This window comes from Mixophyes fleayi, chromosome 2, assembly GCF_038048845.1.
Source record: "Mixophyes fleayi isolate aMixFle1 chromosome 2, aMixFle1.hap1, whole genome shotgun sequence".
Taxonomy (NCBI): domain Eukaryota; kingdom Metazoa; phylum Chordata; class Amphibia; order Anura; family Limnodynastidae; genus Mixophyes; species Mixophyes fleayi.
The window spans coordinates 79,358,953-79,378,674 of record NC_134403.1 but is presented as its reverse complement, the minus strand read 5'-3'; the positions used below and the strand labels follow the sequence as shown (position 1 = coordinate 79,378,674).

Sequence of the window (19,722 nt, the reverse complement as noted above, 5' to 3'; positions counted from 1 at the left end):
CTCTTACTGCCTTCATTGTAACACTATCACATTCTAGTCACTTACATTATACATATATACAGTGGTAGAAGTGGAGGTGTATACAGTGGTATGCCATACCGCCACTTCTCCTACTGCCTTCACTGTAACACTATCACATTCTAGTCACTTACATTATACCTATATACAGTGGTGGAAGTAGGGGTGTATACAGTAGTATGTCATACCGCCACTTCTCCTACTGCCTTCACTGTAACACTATCACATTCTAGTCACTTACATTATACATATATACAGTGGTGGAAGTGGAGGTGTATACAGTAGTATGCCATACCGCCACTTCTCCTACTGCCTTCACTGTAACACTATCACATTCTAGTCACTTACATTATACATATATACAGTGGTAGAAGTGGGGTTGTATACAGTGGTATGTCATACCACCACTTCTCCTACTGCCTTCACTGTAACACTATCACATTCTAGTCACTTACATTATACATATATACAGTGGTAGAAGTGGAGGTGTATACAGTAGTATGCCATACCGCCACTTCTCCTACTGCCTTCACTGTAACACTATCACATTCTAGTCACTTACATTATACTATATACAGTGGTGGAAGTGGGGGTGTATACAGTAGTATGCCATATCGCCACTTCTCCTACTGCCTTCATTGTAACACTATCACATTCTAGTCACTTACATTATACATATATACAGTGGTAGAAGTGGGGGTGTATACAATAGTATGCCATATCGCCACTTCTCCTACTGCCTTCATTGTAACACTATCACATTCTAGTCACTTACATTATACATATATACAGTGGTAGAAGTGGGGGTGTATACAGTGGTATGCCATACCGCCACTTCTCCTACTGCCTTCACTGTAACACTATCACATTCTAGTCACTTACATTATACATATATACAGTGGTAGAAGTGGAGGTGTATACAGTGGTATGCCATACCGCCACTTCTCCTACTGCTTTCACTGTAACACTATCACATTCTAGTCACTTACATTATACATATATACAGTGGTGGAAGTGGAGGTGTATACAGTAGTATGCCATACCGCCACTTCTCCTACTGCCTTCATTGTAACACTATCACATTCTAGTCACTTACATTATACATATATACAGTGGTAGAAGTGGAGGTGTATACAGTAGTATGCCATATCGCCACTTCTCCTACTGCCTTCATTGTAACACTATCACATTCTAGTCACTTACATTATACATATATACAGTGGTGGAAGTGGAGGTGTATACAGTAGTATGCCATACCGCCACTTCTCCTACTGCCTTCATTGTAACACTATCACATTCTAGTCACTTACATTATACATATATACAGTGGTAGAAGTAGGGGTGTATACAGTGGTATGCCATACCGCCACTTCTTCTACTGCCTTCATTGTAACACTATCACATTCTAGTCACTTACATTATACATATATACAGTGGTAGAAGTGGGGGTGTATACAGTGGTATGCCATACCGCCACTTCTCCTATTGCCTTCACCGTAACACTATCACATTCTAGTCACTTACATTATACATATATACAGTGGTAGAAGTGGAGGTGTATATGGTGGTATGCCATACCGCCACTTCTCCTACTGCCTTCATTGTAACACTATCACATTCTAGTCACTTACATTATACATATATACAGTGGTAGAAGTGGAGGTGTATACAGTAGTATGCCATACCACCACTTCTCCTACTGCCTTCACTGTAACACTATCACATTCTAGTCACTTACATTATACATATATACAGTGGTGGAAGTGGAGGTGTATACAGTAGTATGCCATACCGCCACTTCTCCTACTGCCTCCATTGTAACACTATCACATTCTAGTCACTTACATTATACATATATACAGCGGTAGAAGTGGAGGTGTATACAGTAGTATGCCATACCACCACTTCTCCTACTGCCTTCACTGTAACACTATCACATTCTAGTCACTTACATTATACATATATACAGTGGTGGAAGTGGAGGTGTATATGGTGGTATGCCATACCGCCACTTCTCCTACTGCCTTCACTGTAACACTATCACATTCTAGTCACTTACATTATACATATATACAGTGGTAGAAGTGGAGGTGTATACAGTAGTATGCCATACCACCACTTCTCCTACTGCCTTCACTGTAACACTATCACATTCTAGTCACTTACATTATACATATATACAGTGGTAGAAAGGAGGTGTATACAGTAGTATGCCATACCGCCACTACTCCTACTGCCTTCACTGTAACACTATCACATTCTAGTCACTTACATTATACATATATACAGTGGTGGAAGTGGGGGTGTATACAGTAGTATGCCATACCGCCACTTCTCTTACTGCCTTCATTGTAACACTATCACATTCTAGTCACTTACATTATACATATATACAGTGGTAGAAGTGGAGGTGTATACAGTGGTATGCCATACCGCCACTTCTCCTACTGCCTTCACTGTAACACTATCACATTCTAGTCACTTACATTATACCTATATACAGTGGTGGAAGTAGGGGTGTATACAGTAGTATGTCATACCGCCACTTCTCCTACTGCCTTTACTGTAACACTATCACATTCTAGTCACTTACATTATACATATATACAGTGGTGGAAGTGGAGGTGTATACAGTAGTATGCCATACCGCCACTTCTCCTACTGCCTTCACTGTAACACTATCACATTCTAGTCACTTACATTATACATATATACAGTGGTAGAAGTGGGGTTGTATACAGTGGTATGTCATACCACCACTTCTCCTACTGCCTTCACTGTAACACTATCACATTCTAGTCACTTACATTATACATATATACAGTGGTAGAAGTGGAGGTGTATACAGTAGTATGCCATACCGCCACTTCTCCTACTGCCTTCACTGTAACACTATCACATTCTAGTCACTTACATTATACTATATACAGTGGTGGAAGTGGGGGTGTATACAGTAGTATGCCATATCGCCACTTCTCCTACTGCCTTCATTGTAACACTATCACATTCTAGTCACTTACATTATACATATATACAGTGGTAGAAGTGGGGGTGTATACAATAGTATGCCATATCGCCACTTCTCCTACTGCCTTCATTGTAACACTATCACATTCTAGTCACTTACATTATACATATATACAGTGGTAGAAGTGGGGGTGTATACAGTGGTATGCCATACCGCCACTTCTCCTACTGCCTTCACTGTAACACTATCACATTCTAGTCACTTACATTATACATATATACAGTGGTAGAAGTGGAGGTGTATACAGTGGTATGCCATACCGCCACTTCTCCTACTGCTTTCACTGTAACACTATCACATTCTAGTCACTTACATTATACATATATACAGTGGTGGAAGTGGAGGTGTATACAGTAGTATGCCATACCGCCACTTCTCCTACTGCCTTCATTGTAACACTATCACATTCTAGTCACTTACATTATACATATATACAGTGGTAGAAGTGGGGGTGTATACAGTAGTATGCCATACCGCCACTTCTCATACTGCCTTCATTGTAACACTATCACATTCTAGTCACTTACATTATACATATATACAGTGGTGGAAGTGGGGGTGTATACAGTAGTATGCCATGACGCCACTTCTCCTACTGCCTCCATTGTAACACTATCACATTCTAGTCACTTACATTATACATATATACAGTGGTGGAAGTGGAGGTGTATACAGTGGTATGCCATACCGCCACTTCTCCTACTGCCTTCATTGTAACACTATCACATTCGAGTCACTTACATTATACATATATACAGTGGTAGAAGTGGGGGTGTATACAGTAGTATGCCATACCGCCACTTCTCATACTGCCTTCATTGTAACACTATCACATTCTAGTCACTTACATTATACATATATACAGTGGTGGAAGTGGAGGTGTATACAGTGGTATGCCATACCGCCACTTCTCCTACTGCCTTCACTGTAACACTATCACATTCTAGTCACTTACATTATACATATATACAGTGGTGGAAGTGGAGGTGTATATGGTGGTATGTCATACCGCCACTTCTCCTACTGCCTTCATTGTAACACTATCACATTCTAGTCACTTACATTATACATATATACAGTGGTAGAAGTAGGGGTGTATACAGTGGTATGCCATACCGCCACTTCTTCTACTGCCTTCATTGTAACACTATCACATTCTAGTCACTTACATTATACATATATACAGTGGTAGAAGTGGGGGTGTATACAGTGGTATGCCATACCGCCACTTCTCCTATTGCCTTCACCGTAACACTATCACATTCTAGTCACTTACATTATACATATATACAGTGGTAGAAGTGGAGGTGTATACAGTGGTATGCCATACCGCCACTTCTCCTATTGCCTTCACCGTAACACTATCACATTCTAGTCACTTACATTATACATATATACAGTGGTGGAAGTGGAGGTGTATACAGTGGTATGCCATACCGCCACTTCTCCTACTGCCTTCACTGTAACACTATCACATTCTAGTCACTTACATTATACCTATATACAGTGGTAGAAGTGGGGGTGTATACAGTGGTATGCCATACCGCCACTTCTCCTACTGCCTTCATTGTAACACTATCACATTCTAGTCACTTACATTATACCTATATACAGTGGTGGAAGTGGAGGTGTATACAGTAGTATGCCATACCGCCACTTCTCCTACTGCCTTCACTGTAACACTATCACATTCTAGTCACTTACATTATACATATATACAGTGGTGGAAGTGGAGGTGTATACAGTAGTATGCCATACCGCCACTTCTCCTACTGCCTTCATTGTAACACTATCACATTCTAGTCACTTACATTATACATATATACAGTGGTAGAAGTGGAGGTGTATACAGTAGTATGCCATACCGCCACTTCTCCTACTGCCTTCATTGTAACACTATCACATTCTAGTCACTTACATTATACATATATACAGTGGTGGAAGTGGAGGTGTATACAGTAGTATGCCATACCGCCACTTCTCCTACTGCCTTCACTGTAACACTATCACATTCTAGTCACTTACATTATACATATATACAGTGGTGGAAGTGGAGGTGTATACAGTAGTATGCCATACCGCCACTTCTCCTACTGCCTTCATTGTAACACTATCACATTCTAGTCACTTACATTATACATATATACAGTGGTAGAAGTGGAGGTGTATACAGTAGTATGCCATACCGCCACTTCTCCTACTGCCTTCACTGTAACACTATCACATTCTAGTCACTTACATTATACATATATACAGTGGTGGAAGTGGAGGTGTATACAGTGGTATGCCATACCGCCACTTCTCCTACTGCCTTCATTGTAACACTATCACATTCGAGTCACTTACATTATACATATATACAGTGGTAGAAGTGGAGGTGTATACAGTAGTATGCCATACCGCCACTTCTCCTACTGCCTTCATTGTAACACTATCACATTCGAGTCACTTACATTATACATATATACAGTGGTAGAAGTGGGGGTGTATACAGTAGTATGCCATACCGCCACTTCTCATACTGCCTTCATTGTAACACTATCACATTCTAGTCACTTACATTATACATATATACAGTGGTGGAAGTGGAGGTGTATACAGTGGTATGCCATACCGCCACTTCTCCTACTGCCTTCACTGTAACACTATCACATTCTAGTCACTTACATTATACATATATACAGTGGTGGAAGTGGAGGTGTATATGGTGGTATGTCATACCGCCACTTCTCCTACTGCCTTCATTGTAACACTATCACATTCTAGTCACTTACATTATACATATATACAGTGGTAGAAGTAGGGGTGTATACAGTGGTATGCCATACCGCCACTTCTTCTACTGCCTTCATTGTAACACTATCACATTCTAGTCACTTACATTATACATATATACAGTGGTGGAAGTGGAGGTGTATACAGTAGTATGCCATACCGCCACTTCTCCTATTGCCTTCACCGTAACACTATCACATTCTAGTCACTTACATTATACATATATACAGTGGTGGAAGTGGAGGTGTATACAGTGGTATGCCATACCGCCACTTCTCCTACTGCCTTCACTGTAACACTATCACATTCTAGTCACTTACATTATACCTATATACAGTGGTAGAAGTGGGGGTGTATACAGTGGTATGCCATACCGCCACTTCTCCTACTGCCTTCATTGTAACACTATCACATTCTAGTCACTTACATTATACCTATATACAGTGGTGGAAGTGGAGGTGTATACAGTAGTATGCCATACCGCCACTTCTCCTACTGCCTTCACTGTAACACTATCACATTCTAGTCACTTACATTATACATATATACAGTGGCGGAAGTGGAGGTGTATACAGTAGTATGCCATACCGCCACTTCTCCTATTGCCTTCATTGTAACACTATCACATTCTAGTCACTTACATTATACATATATACAGTGGTAGAAGTGGAGGTGTATACAGTAGTATGCCATACCGCCACTTCTCCTACTGCCTTCACTGTAACACTATCACATTCTAGTCACTTACATTATACATATATACAGTGGTAGAAGTGGAGGTGTATACAGTAGTATGCCATACCGCCACTTCTCCTACTGCCTTCACTGTAACACTATCACATTCTAGTCACTTACATTATACATATATACAGTGGTAGAAGTGGAGGTGTATACAGTAGTATGCCATACCGCCACTTCTCCTACTGCCTTCATTGTAACACTATCACATTCTAGTCACTTACATTATACATATATACAGTGGTGGAAGTGGAGGTGTATATGGTGGTATGCCATACCGCCACTTCTCCTACTGCCTTCACTGTAACACTATCACATTCTAGTCACTTACATTATACATATATACAGTGGTGGAAGTGGAGGTGTATATGGTGGTATGCCATACCGCCACTTCTCCTACTGCCTTCATTGTAACACTATCACATTCTAGTCACTTACATTATACATATATACAGTGGTAGAAGTGGAGGTGTATACAGTAGTATGCCATACCACCACTTCTCCTACTGCCTTTTACTGTAACACTATCACATTCTAGTCACTTACATTATACATATATACAGTGGTAGAAGTGGAGGTGTATACAGTAGTATGCCATACCGCCACTTCTCCTACTGCCTTCATTGTAACACTATCACATTCTAGTCACTTACATTATACATATATACAGTGGTAGAAGTGGAGGTGTATACAGTAGTATGCCATACCGCCACTTCTCCTACTGCCTTCACTGTAACACTATCACATTCTAGTCACTTACATTATACATATATACAGTGGTGGAAGTGGAGGTGTATACAGTAGTATGCCATACCGCCACTTCTCCTACTGCCTTCATTGTAACACTATCACATTCTAGTCACTTACATTATACATATATACAGTGGTAGAAGTGGAGTTGTATACAGTAGTATGCCATACCGCCACTTCTCCTACTGCCTTCACTGTAACACTATCACATTCTAGTCACTTACATTATACATATATACAGTGGTGGAAGTGGAGGTGTATACAGTGGTATGCCATACCGCCACTTCTCCTACTGCCTTCATTGTAACACTATCACATTCGAGTCACTTACATTATACATATATACAGTGGTAGAAGTGGAGGTGTATACAGTAGTATGCCATACCGCCACTTCTCCTACTGCCTTCATTGTAACACTATCACATTCGAGTCACTTACATTATACATATATACAGTGGTAGAAGTGGGGGTGTATACAGTAGTATGCCATACCGCCACTTCTCATACTGCCTTCATTGTAACACTATCACATTCTAGTCACTTACATTATACATATATACAGTGGTGGAAGTGGAGGTGTATACAGTGGTATGCCATACCGCCACTTCTCCTACTGCCTTCACTGTAACACTATCACATTCTAGTCACTTACATTATACATATATACAGTGGTGGAAGTGGAGGTGTATATGGTGGTATGTCATACCGCCACTTCTCCTACTGCCTTCATTGTAACACTATCACATTCTAGTCACTTACATTATACATATATACAGTGGTAGAAGTAGGGGTGTATACAGTGGTATGCCATACCGCCACTTCTTCTACTGCCTTCATTGTAACACTATCACATTCTAGTCACTTACATTATACATATATACAGTGGTAGAAGTGGGGGTGTATACAGTGGTATGCCATACCGCCACTTCTCCTATTGCCTTCACCGTAACACTATCACATTCTAGTCACTTACATTATACATATATACAGTGGTAGAAGTGGAGGTGTATATGGTGGTATGCCATACCGCCACTTCTCCTACTGCCTTCATTGTAACACTATCACATTCTAGTCACTTACATTATACATATATACAGTGGTAGAAGTGGAGGTGTATACAGTAGTATGCCATACCACCACTTCTCCTACTGCCTTCACTGTAACACTATCACATTCTAGTCACTTACATTATACATATATACAGTGGTGGAAGTGGAGGTGTATACAGTAGTATGCCATACCGCCACTTCTCCTACTGCCTCCATTGTAACACTATCACATTCTAGTCACTTACATTATACATATATACAGCGGTAGAAGTGGAGGTGTATACAGTAGTATGCCATACCACCACTTCTCCTACTGCCTTCACTGTAACACTATCACATTCTAGTCACTTACATTATACATATATACAGTGGTGGAAGTGGAGGTGTATATGGTGGTATGCCATACCGCCACTTCTCCTACTGCCTTCACTGTAACACTATCACATTCTAGTCACTTACATTATACATATATACAGTGGTAGAAGTGGAGGTGTATACAGTAGTATGCCATACCACCACTTCTCCTACTGCCTTCACTGTAACACTATCACATTCTAGTCACTTACATTATACATATATACAGTGGTAGAAAGGAGGTGTATACAGTAGTATGCCATACCGCCACTACTCCTACTGCCTTCACTGTAACACTATCACATTCTAGTCACTTACATTATACATATATACAGTGGTGGAAGTGGGGGTGTATACAGTAGTATGCCATACCGCCACTTCTCTTACTGCCTTCATTGTAACACTATCACATTCTAGTCACTTACATTATACATATATACAGTGGTAGAAGTGGAGGTGTATACAGTGGTATGCCATACCGCCACTTCTCCTACTGCCTTCACTGTAACACTATCACATTCTAGTCACTTACATTATACCTATATACAGTGGTGGAAGTAGGGGTGTATACAGTAGTATGTCATACCGCCACTTCTCCTACTGCCTTCACTGTAACACTATCACATTCTAGTCACTTACATTATACATATATACAGTGGTGGAAGTGGAGGTGTATACAGTAGTATGCCATACCGCCACTTCTCCTACTGCCTTCACTGTAACACTATCACATTCTAGTCACTTACATTATACATATATACAGTGGTAGAAGTGGGGTTGTATACAGTGGTATGTCATACCACCACTTCTCCTACTGCCTTCACTGTAACACTATCACATTCTAGTCACTTACATTATACATATATACAGTGGTAGAAGTGGAGGTGTATACAGTAGTATGCCATACCGCCACTTCTCCTACTGCCTTCACTGTAACACTATCACATTCTAGTCACTTACATTATACTATATACAGTGGTGGAAGTGGGGGTGTATACAGTAGTATGCCATATCGCCACTTCTCCTACTGCCTTCATTGTAACACTATCACATTCTAGTCACTTACATTATACATATATACAGTGGTAGAAGTGGGGGTGTATACAATAGTATGCCATATCGCCACTTCTCCTACTGCCTTCATTGTAACACTATCACATTCTAGTCACTTACATTATACATATATACAGTGGTAGAAGTGGGGGTGTATACAGTGGTATGCCATACCGCCACTTCTCCTACTGCCTTCACTGTAACACTATCACATTCTAGTCACTTACATTATACATATATACAGTGGTAGAAGTGGAGGTGTATACAGTGGTATGCCATACCGCCACTTCTCCTACTGCTTTCACTGTAACACTATCACATTCTAGTCACTTACATTATACATATATACAGTGGTGGAAGTGGAGGTGTATACAGTAGTATGCCATACCGCCACTTCTCCTACTGCCTTCATTGTAACACTATCACATTCTAGTCACTTACATTATACATATATACAGTGGTAGAAGTGGAGGTGTATACAGTAGTATGCCATATCGCCACTTCTCCTACTGCCTTCATTGTAACACTATCACATTCTAGTCACTTACATTATACATATATACAGTGGTGGAAGTGGAGGTGTATACAGTAGTATGCCATACCGCCACTTCTCCTACTGCCTTCATTGTAACACTATCACATTCTAGTCACTTACATTATACATATATACAGTGGTAGAAGTAGGGGTGTATACAGTGGTATGCCATACCGCCACTTCTTCTACTGCCTTCATTGTAACACTATCACATTCTAGTCACTTACATTATACATATATACAGTGGTAGAAGTGGGGGTGTATACAGTGGTATGCCATACCGCCACTTCTCCTATTGCCTTCACCGTAACACTATCACATTCTAGTCACTTACATTATACATATATACAGTGGTAGAAGTGGAGGTGTATATGGTGGTATGCCATACCGCCACTTCTCCTACTGCCTTCATTGTAACACTATCACATTCTAGTCACTTACATTATACATATATACAGTGGTAGAAGTGGAGGTGTATACAGTAGTATGCCATACCACCACTTCTCCTACTGCCTTCACTGTAACACTATCACATTCTAGTCACTTACATTATACATATATACAGTGGTGGAAGTGGAGGTGTATACAGTAGTATGCCATACCGCCACTTCTCCTACTGCCTCCATTGTAACACTATCACATTCTAGTCACTTACATTATACATATATACAGCGGTAGAAGTGGAGGTGTATACAGTAGTATGCCATACCACCACTTCTCCTACTGCCTTCACTGTAACACTATCACATTCTAGTCACTTACATTATACATATATACAGTGGTGGAAGTGGAGGTGTATATGGTGGTATGCCATACCGCCACTTCTCCTACTGCCTTCACTGTAACACTATCACATTCTAGTCACTTACATTATACATATATACAGTGGTAGAAGTGGAGGTGTATACAGTAGTATGCCATACCACCACTTCTCCTACTGCCTTCACTGTAACACTATCACATTCTAGTCACTTACATTATACATATATACAGTGGTAGAAAGGAGGTGTATACAGTAGTATGCCATACCGCCACTACTCCTACTGCCTTCACTGTAACACTATCACATTCTAGTCACTTACATTATACATATATACAGTGGTGGAAGTGGGGGTGTATACAGTAGTATGCCATACCGCCACTTCTCTTACTGCCTTCATTGTAACACTATCACATTCTAGTCACTTACATTATACATATATACAGTGGTAGAAGTGGAGGTGTATACAGTGGTATGCCATACCGCCACTTCTCCTACTGCCTTCACTGTAACACTATCACATTCTAGTCACTTACATTATACCTATATACAGTGGTGGAAGTAGGGGTGTATACAGTAGTATGTCATACCGCCACTTCTCCTACTGCCTTTACTGTAACACTATCACATTCTAGTCACTTACATTATACATATATACAGTGGTGGAAGTGGAGGTGTATACAGTAGTATGCCATACCGCCACTTCTCCTACTGCCTTCACTGTAACACTATCACATTCTAGTCACTTACATTATACATATATACAGTGGTAGAAGTGGGGTTGTATACAGTGGTATGTCATACCACCACTTCTCCTACTGCCTTCACTGTAACACTATCACATTCTAGTCACTTACATTATACATATATACAGTGGTAGAAGTGGAGGTGTATACAGTAGTATGCCATACCGCCACTTCTCCTACTGCCTTCACTGTAACACTATCACATTCTAGTCACTTACATTATACTATATACAGTGGTGGAAGTGGGGGTGTATACAGTAGTATGCCATATCGCCACTTCTCCTACTGCCTTCATTGTAACACTATCACATTCTAGTCACTTACATTATACATATATACAGTGGTAGAAGTGGGGGTGTATACAATAGTATGCCATATCGCCACTTCTCCTACTGCCTTCATTGTAACACTATCACATTCTAGTCACTTACATTATACATATATACAGTGGTAGAAGTGGGGGTGTATACAGTGGTATGCCATACCGCCACTTCTCCTACTGCCTTCACTGTAACACTATCACATTCTAGTCACTTACATTATACATATATACAGTGGTAGAAGTGGAGGTGTATACAGTGGTATGCCATACCGCCACTTCTCCTACTGCTTTCACTGTAACACTATCACATTCTAGTCACTTACATTATACATATATACAGTGGTGGAAGTGGAGGTGTATACAGTAGTATGCCATACCGCCACTTCTCCTACTGCCTTCATTGTAACACTATCACATTCTAGTCACTTACATTATACATATATACAGTGGTAGAAGTGGAGGTGTATACAGTAGTATGCCATATCGCCACTTCTCCTACTGCCTTCATTGTAACACTATCACATTCTAGTCACTTACATTATACATATATACAGTGGTGGAAGTGGAGGTGTATACAGTAGTATGCCATACCGCCACTTCTCCTACTGCCTTCATTGTAACACTATCACATTCTAGTCACTTACATTATACATATATACAGTGGTAGAAGTGGAGGTGTATACAGTAGTATGCCATACCACCACTTCTCCTACTGCCTTCATTGTAACACTATCACATTCTAGTCACTTACATTATACATATATACAGTGGTGGAAGTGGAGGTGTATACAGTAGTATGCCATACCACCACTTCTCCTACTGCCTTCATTGTAACACTATCACATTCTAGTCACTTACATTATACATATATACAGTGGTAGAAGTGGAGGTGTATACAGTAGTATGCCATACCGCCACTTCTCCTACTGCCTCCATTGTAAAACTATCAAATTCCATTCACTTACATCCCCATTGCATTTTTTATACTGCAACTTCTAAATTTCCACTTCGACCACTGGTACAGAGATACCCTCATTATCAGCCATATATTGCACAGAGATATCCCCATTAGCAGCCATATACTGTAGGGCCTGATTTATTAAGGAAAGTAAGGTAAAAGGTAAAAAAAAGGAGTCAATTTGATCCTGGACAAACTATGTTACAATGCAAGGGGTGCAAATTAGTTTATTATTTTGCACATAAGTTAAATACTGGCTGCTTGTTCTTGTAGCACACAAATACTTGATAGCTTTATTTATACACTGAAATTTAAAGTTGATCTAGGACGGGGGTGTCCAACCTTTTAGCTTCCCTGGGCCACATTGGAAGACGATGAGTTGGTTTGGGCTGCACATAAGATACACTAACACTAACGATAGCTGATCATCCAAAAAACCATAGAAAACATAGTTAACATATATATATATATGAGAAAAAAAAAGTGATATATATATATATATATATATATATATATATCACTTTTTTTTTTCAAATCCCCCTATACTTTCCTTTCAATCGCCCTGTTCAAAAAATCCTCTCTAGTTGTTATACTATAATCACTTTTTGTATTGTTTCGATGCAATATCAATAAAGTGCATTTAAGCCAGGCATTGTATATCAGGGTGCCCTGACCAGGCCTGCGGTACCTGACATATACATCACTGTGACCCTAAATTGTGACCTGTTTTGCTAATTACACCACTATGTTAGTTAAGGGATAACAACTTATAATGGGACAAAGAGAATAATATATAATGCCCCATTAGTATTACAAGTAGAAGTATGTAGCAGGGAGATAAGGTCCATGATGTTACAGGACCAGGTGACTTTTATTCACTGGTCAGCGTCCCTTGAAATAATAAAAAAAATCCCCCTTAACTTACCTTTTAATCAGATTGTTCTCCTGTCCTCTTCTCTTCTCCAATTCTGTGCTGCTGATTGTTCTTCTCGCGCGGGTGACTCCTCTGTGCTGCGCTCCGCAATGGATGTTGGGCGTGATGACATCACGCCCAACGTTTACTGCGAGCACCACACGGAGGAGGAGACAAGGGAGGGAGCCGGAGTACCAGCTGACGTGACCGCAAGGTAAGTATTTTCTTTTCTTTTTTTTGCAGGATTTTTTTTTTCCATTAACAGTGCTGCCCCCTTGCCACAACCAAAACTCCTTCTGGGCCACATTTACAGGCATGCTGGGCCGCGTGCGGCCCGCGGCCCGCGGGTTGGACAACCCTGTTCTAGGACATGCCCTATCCCAGCTATTAATCTGTCCCCACATTTTAAATTTACCTCCCCCTCCAATGGAAGTGGGTTTTGACAAGGTGTAAAGTTACTCTTTATTTCTGCTTTCCTTTCCTTAATGAATTAGGCCCATTTTGCACATAGATAATGCCCATTACCAGCCACCTATTGTACAGAGAATTCTCCTAACAACTCAATTTCAAGTGCAACCAATTTTTCTGCTGAATGGTCAGTGATGACTACAAACAGGGCCGCCATCAGGGGGGTACGGGGGGTACTGTTGTACCGGGCCCGGGCTCACCAGGGGGCCCGGTACAACAGCTCAGCAAAGACTTACCTGGGGCCCGCCGCTGGTCTCCGCTATTCTGTCTTCAGCCTGGCTGTCACCGTGACAGCCAGGCACCAGGATCCGATCGCAGGGGTGGAGGAATCATTCCCCCTGCGATCATGTGATTCTGAAGACAGAATAGCGGAGACCAGCGGCGGGCCCCAGGTAAGTATGTGTTGCTCATGGTGGGGGGGGGAGGGGGGGGAGGGGGGGGGGGCCCGGGTGCCCGATTTTTTCTGAAGGCGGCCCTGACTGCAAATATACAGTTTTTTACTGTAGGAGCTTAAAGGACATTAGTAGGGAGGGATGAACAGGAATGAAAGGCAATGCTTTTCTATGTGACTTGCTCTACAGGTGGACGGATGGATAATACAGATGAGAGGTGTGCTGGAGGGAATATTATACCATGGCTAAGAATGGAAAAACTGTGCAGTTTTGTGGCATATAATTAGTTTAGCTCTGAATATTTGAGAATATTGACATTACAAAAAAGATTCTGTGCGGTAAGTCATCATTCACTGCAACAAACTGCTCAAAGTGCTGTTGTCCCCCTATGAATCTGACTCGAACACAGAGATTGAGAACATGAAATAATGTAATGATGACTCACTTTGCATTTTATACTCCACTTGCTACAAAGCAAATTGTATTGGAGGCGGGTAAGACACATATCAGGGGAGATATGTGACAAAAGGACTGCACTGGTCTTGTTTAGAATGTGTACGACATATGGGTTTTAGCAGGCAAAGATTTTAGCAATATTTTTATTAAACTACTCTATTGTGTCAGTCAGTTAACTATAGCCCTTGTGACAGACATTAGGGGCTAGATTTACTAAACTGCGAATTTGGAATAGTGGAGATGTTGCCTATAGCAACCAATCAGATTCTAGCTTTCATTTATTTAGTGTATTCTACAAAATGACAGATATAATCTGATTGGCTGCTATAGGCAACATCTCCACTTTTTTAAACTCGCAGTTTAGTAAACATACCCCTAGAAGTAGGAATAGAGAGCTAAATATTGCAGTATTTTCCAAAGCAGCTTCAATTTTTCATTTCTTTTAGGAACTTTTGGCTCATGGAATATCCAACATTGTCTCGTCTTTATTTAACTGTTTTCCCAGCTCCGCTACTTTGGCTACAACAAACATTCTTGAAAGTGCTGGAGGTCATACCCAGGTAATTTTAATTGTTTTGAATATACATCAGTGTTGGTATTTTACAAATTTAAATAAATATGCAGTGACACGGTGCATTCCTTTATGGAGAAATACTGGACTATATCCAATAGGGACCACTCCGATTTGCTCATGTCTGGTCAGCTCCTCCAATCCAGGAGGAGCAGGGGCGGGCTGGCCCGGGGGGCAGGGGGGCAATGGCCCCCCGGGCCGCTGGGTCAGATGGCTATTAGGGCCGGGGGGTAGGCCGGCCGGCCGCCCCCCTAAGGCAAAATACATCATTTCCCCCTGCGGCCGCATCTGATGATATCAGACGCGACCGCGTCAGCGCACAGGCGGCCGCATCACATGACAGGGGATGCGGCCACGTCACCAATGACGCGACCGCATCCCCTGTCATGTGATGCTGCCGCCTGTCTGCCCCCCGGGCTTCCATCTCCCAGCCCGCGCCTGAGGAGGAGCAACATTTTTTGCTTTCATAAACTACCCAAGGGGTCTATTAATGATCCCAGCGTGGTAGCCCTCAATATGTGCAGCTGCAAATGGCAGCAATACATAACAGTACCTCTGTAATGTACTGTGCTGGGGCTGCTCTGGCATAGAACGATTACTCCAAACTTAACACTTTGAGCAATAAGAAAAAGTAGCGAAACAGCATTTTGGTTAATAACCACTTGTTAAATAGACCCCTCAGTGTCTTAACTTTAGTGTCTTTTATAAAATATGTAATATATGATTGAGATACATTACATTGCTACCTTAAACTCATAAAATATTATTCACATGCATGTATTGCTGTGACTCACTGAACATGGACAGAATTTCAGGGAGGGACAAATTAAGGACAAAGCAATTGGTTTAAATAGATCTTGCTATTATTGTGACATACTCACCTTATAGTAGACAATAAATGATTTGTGTCTAGCAGTTATATTTCCATTCTAAAAATACATCCACAGAAAACTGTTATCTATTTTATTTTTTAGCTTTCAGGATTCTTCACTAGCAGTGTGGTACTAGTTGTTCTGATTTGGGTCGGTCCACTCTTTAACTACTTACCAAAGGTGAGATTCCTCTAAGCAGTATATATATTGTGTATAAGAGTGAGAGGGAGAGAGAGGGAGAGACAGACAGTAAAAGAGAGAGAGAGAGAGAGAGAGATTAAGAATGAGATTGAGAGAGATTCAGAAAGAGAGACAGATTGAGAGAGAGAGATTGATTGAGAGAGGGAAATTAAGAGACAGACAGACAGAGATAGAGGAAGAGAGAGATTGAAAGTGAGATTGTGAGAGATTGAGAGAGAGAGAGCGAGAGATTGATTGAGAGAGAGCTTGAGAGAGAGAGAGAGGGAGATTTAGATTGAGATTGAGTGAGAGAGATTCATTGTCGGACTGGGACATAAAGGGCCCACCGGGAGAATGCGGTGATAGGGGCCCATTACATTGGGGTGTGGCCAACTGCAAGAGGGGGTGTGGCCAGTCATTAAAGGGGTGTGGTCTCTCCACAGAGGACAACGTATAGCACCAAGTGTAGTCTATAAAGAAAAAGCGGACCTTGCAAATAAGGTCAATTTCACATGTATCATGTAAAGAAAATAGAGATGAAATGTGTATCAATCAATAAATAAGCTTTATTTATACTGATAAACAAATGTATGATTAAATACAAAACTATACATTAGAAATAGAAAATTAAACAGCAGCTTTTAAATGAAAGCATATAAATTAACCATCAATGGTTGTAACATACAGTTATGGAAATGTTTTAATTTAGTTTTACAGCCTCCCCATTAACAGTATAATTTTATGTTTACAAGTAGTGCTTTTATATCATCCAAAACTAACCCCCCTACCCTATCCTCTTTTTCAGTTCAAGGCACCCTTAGGGCTTCCATAATTTTTTCAAGGCACCATTAAGCCAAAATAATTACCAAGTAGTCCCCCGCTTTGCTTAACACTGCCCACGAGGCACCCCTGTGAGATTGCCGAGGCACCCCAGGGAGCCACAGCACATGCCTTGGGAACCACTGAGCTATATATATATATATATATATATATATCTACATCCATACAAATACACAATACCAGATGTTTGCTTGGATACTTGTGAGAAACAACAATATGGAGTGGCTGCTCTCCACACCTCAATTATTCTGTCAGCAATACAACAAAACAACCTGTCCTTGGTGACATGTTAGTATTAGATTAGTTCTTAAAGAATCACTTGTTAACATATACTCATATATATCTGATAGTGTTTTATCCATTTTCCCCTACTGGAATAACTGGCATTCTCTAAAACAAGTATGTCATCAATATGTAGGTGAGCACTGCACACACACTGAATAATATTCAGGTGCCAGTATTTTCATGATATATCCTCTACTCCCACTTCCATAAAGTAGGACAAATAATTATAAAAAAGAGAAATAGGGATCAGGCACAAAAAGGGAGATGGAAAAAGGATAACAAGTGGGTAACAAGTGCCTGTGCTAAATGGTATCACAAGATGTAAATAAATAGTAATAGCAGCATGAATATGAGGTATGCATGTAAACAGGACAAATAATTGGAAGATGAGAGAAATAGAAATACTTACACAGCCTCTAACAGTAGAGCCTTCTTCTCACAGCAGCAGCAGCAGGAAGTTGATGAACTAGGAAGCAGAGTCACGATCACATGATCATGAGTCATTCCCCTGCAGTTCACCTCGATCTCATCTCACAGCTGCTGCCTGTCACTGAGAGGCTCACAGCAGCAGCTGGGAAGCTGGGGAGCAGACAGCAGCGGTGCACAGCTATCATAGTAGTTAGTCTGAGCTCTCTGTTTTTATGAAAATCGATCAGGACCATCTTTACTTTGCTCCGCCCCCCCCCCCCACCCCCAAGGAAGTGGGCGGGGCTATCAGGTGTCGGGGCCTACTGGTGGATAGTCCGGCTGCCCGGCAGGCCAGTCCGAGGCTGGAGAGATTGATTGAGAGAGAGATTGAGAGAGAGAGAGAGAGATTTTATATAGTGCACAAATTTGATCTTTTTTTTTGCAACACTTGTAGCAGGAAAAATCTATATCTGCTGATATTTATGGGAATGTGTGTGTGTGTGTGTGTGTATATATATATATATATATATATATATATATATATATATATATATATATATATACCGTATTTGCCGGCGTATAAGACAACTGGGCGTATAAGACGACCCCCAACATTTCCACTCAAAATTATAGAGTTTGTTATATACTCGCCGTATAAGACTACCCCCTCTTCCGCACACCTTCCACACACACACTGTATTAAATCACTGGCCCCCACACACACTGTATTAAATCACTGGCCCCCACACACGCTGTATTAAATCACTGGCCCCCACACACGCTGTATTAAATCACTGGCCCCCACACACACACTGCATGAAGTCACTGGCCCCCACACACACTGCATTAAGTCACTGGCCCCCACACACACACTGCATGAAGTCACTGGCCCCCACACACACTGCATTAAGTCACTGGCCCCCACACACACACTGCATGAAGTCACTGGCCCCCACACACACTGCATTAAGTCACTGGCCCCCACACACACACTGCATGAAGTCACTGGCCCCCACACACACTGCATTAAGTCACTGGCCCCCACACACACACTGCATGAAGTCACTGGCCCCCACACACACTGCATTAAGTCACTGGCCCCCACACACACTGCATGAAGTCACTGGCCCCCACACACACTGCATTAAGTCACTGGCCCCCACACACACACTGCATGAAGTCACTGGCCCCCACACACACACACACTCATATATGCTGATCACACACACACTCATATATGCTGATCACACA

At 41.3% G+C, this 19,722-nt stretch overlaps 1 protein-coding gene across 1 annotated transcript in view; it reads left to right on the top strand.

The window, feature by feature from the left end:
* Nucleotides 1–19,722, top strand: part of LOC142141173 (solute carrier family 26 member 10-like) — a 62,771-nt gene that overhangs the window by 27,550 nt on the left and 15,499 nt on the right. The window contains exons 8-9 of the mRNA XM_075199349.1: nt 15,762–15,875; nt 16,861–16,938. Coding sequence (XP_075055450.1) covers nt 15,762–15,875; nt 16,861–16,938 — 192 coding nt within the window. The remainder of the gene's footprint in view (nt 1–15,761; nt 15,876–16,860; nt 16,939–19,722) is intronic.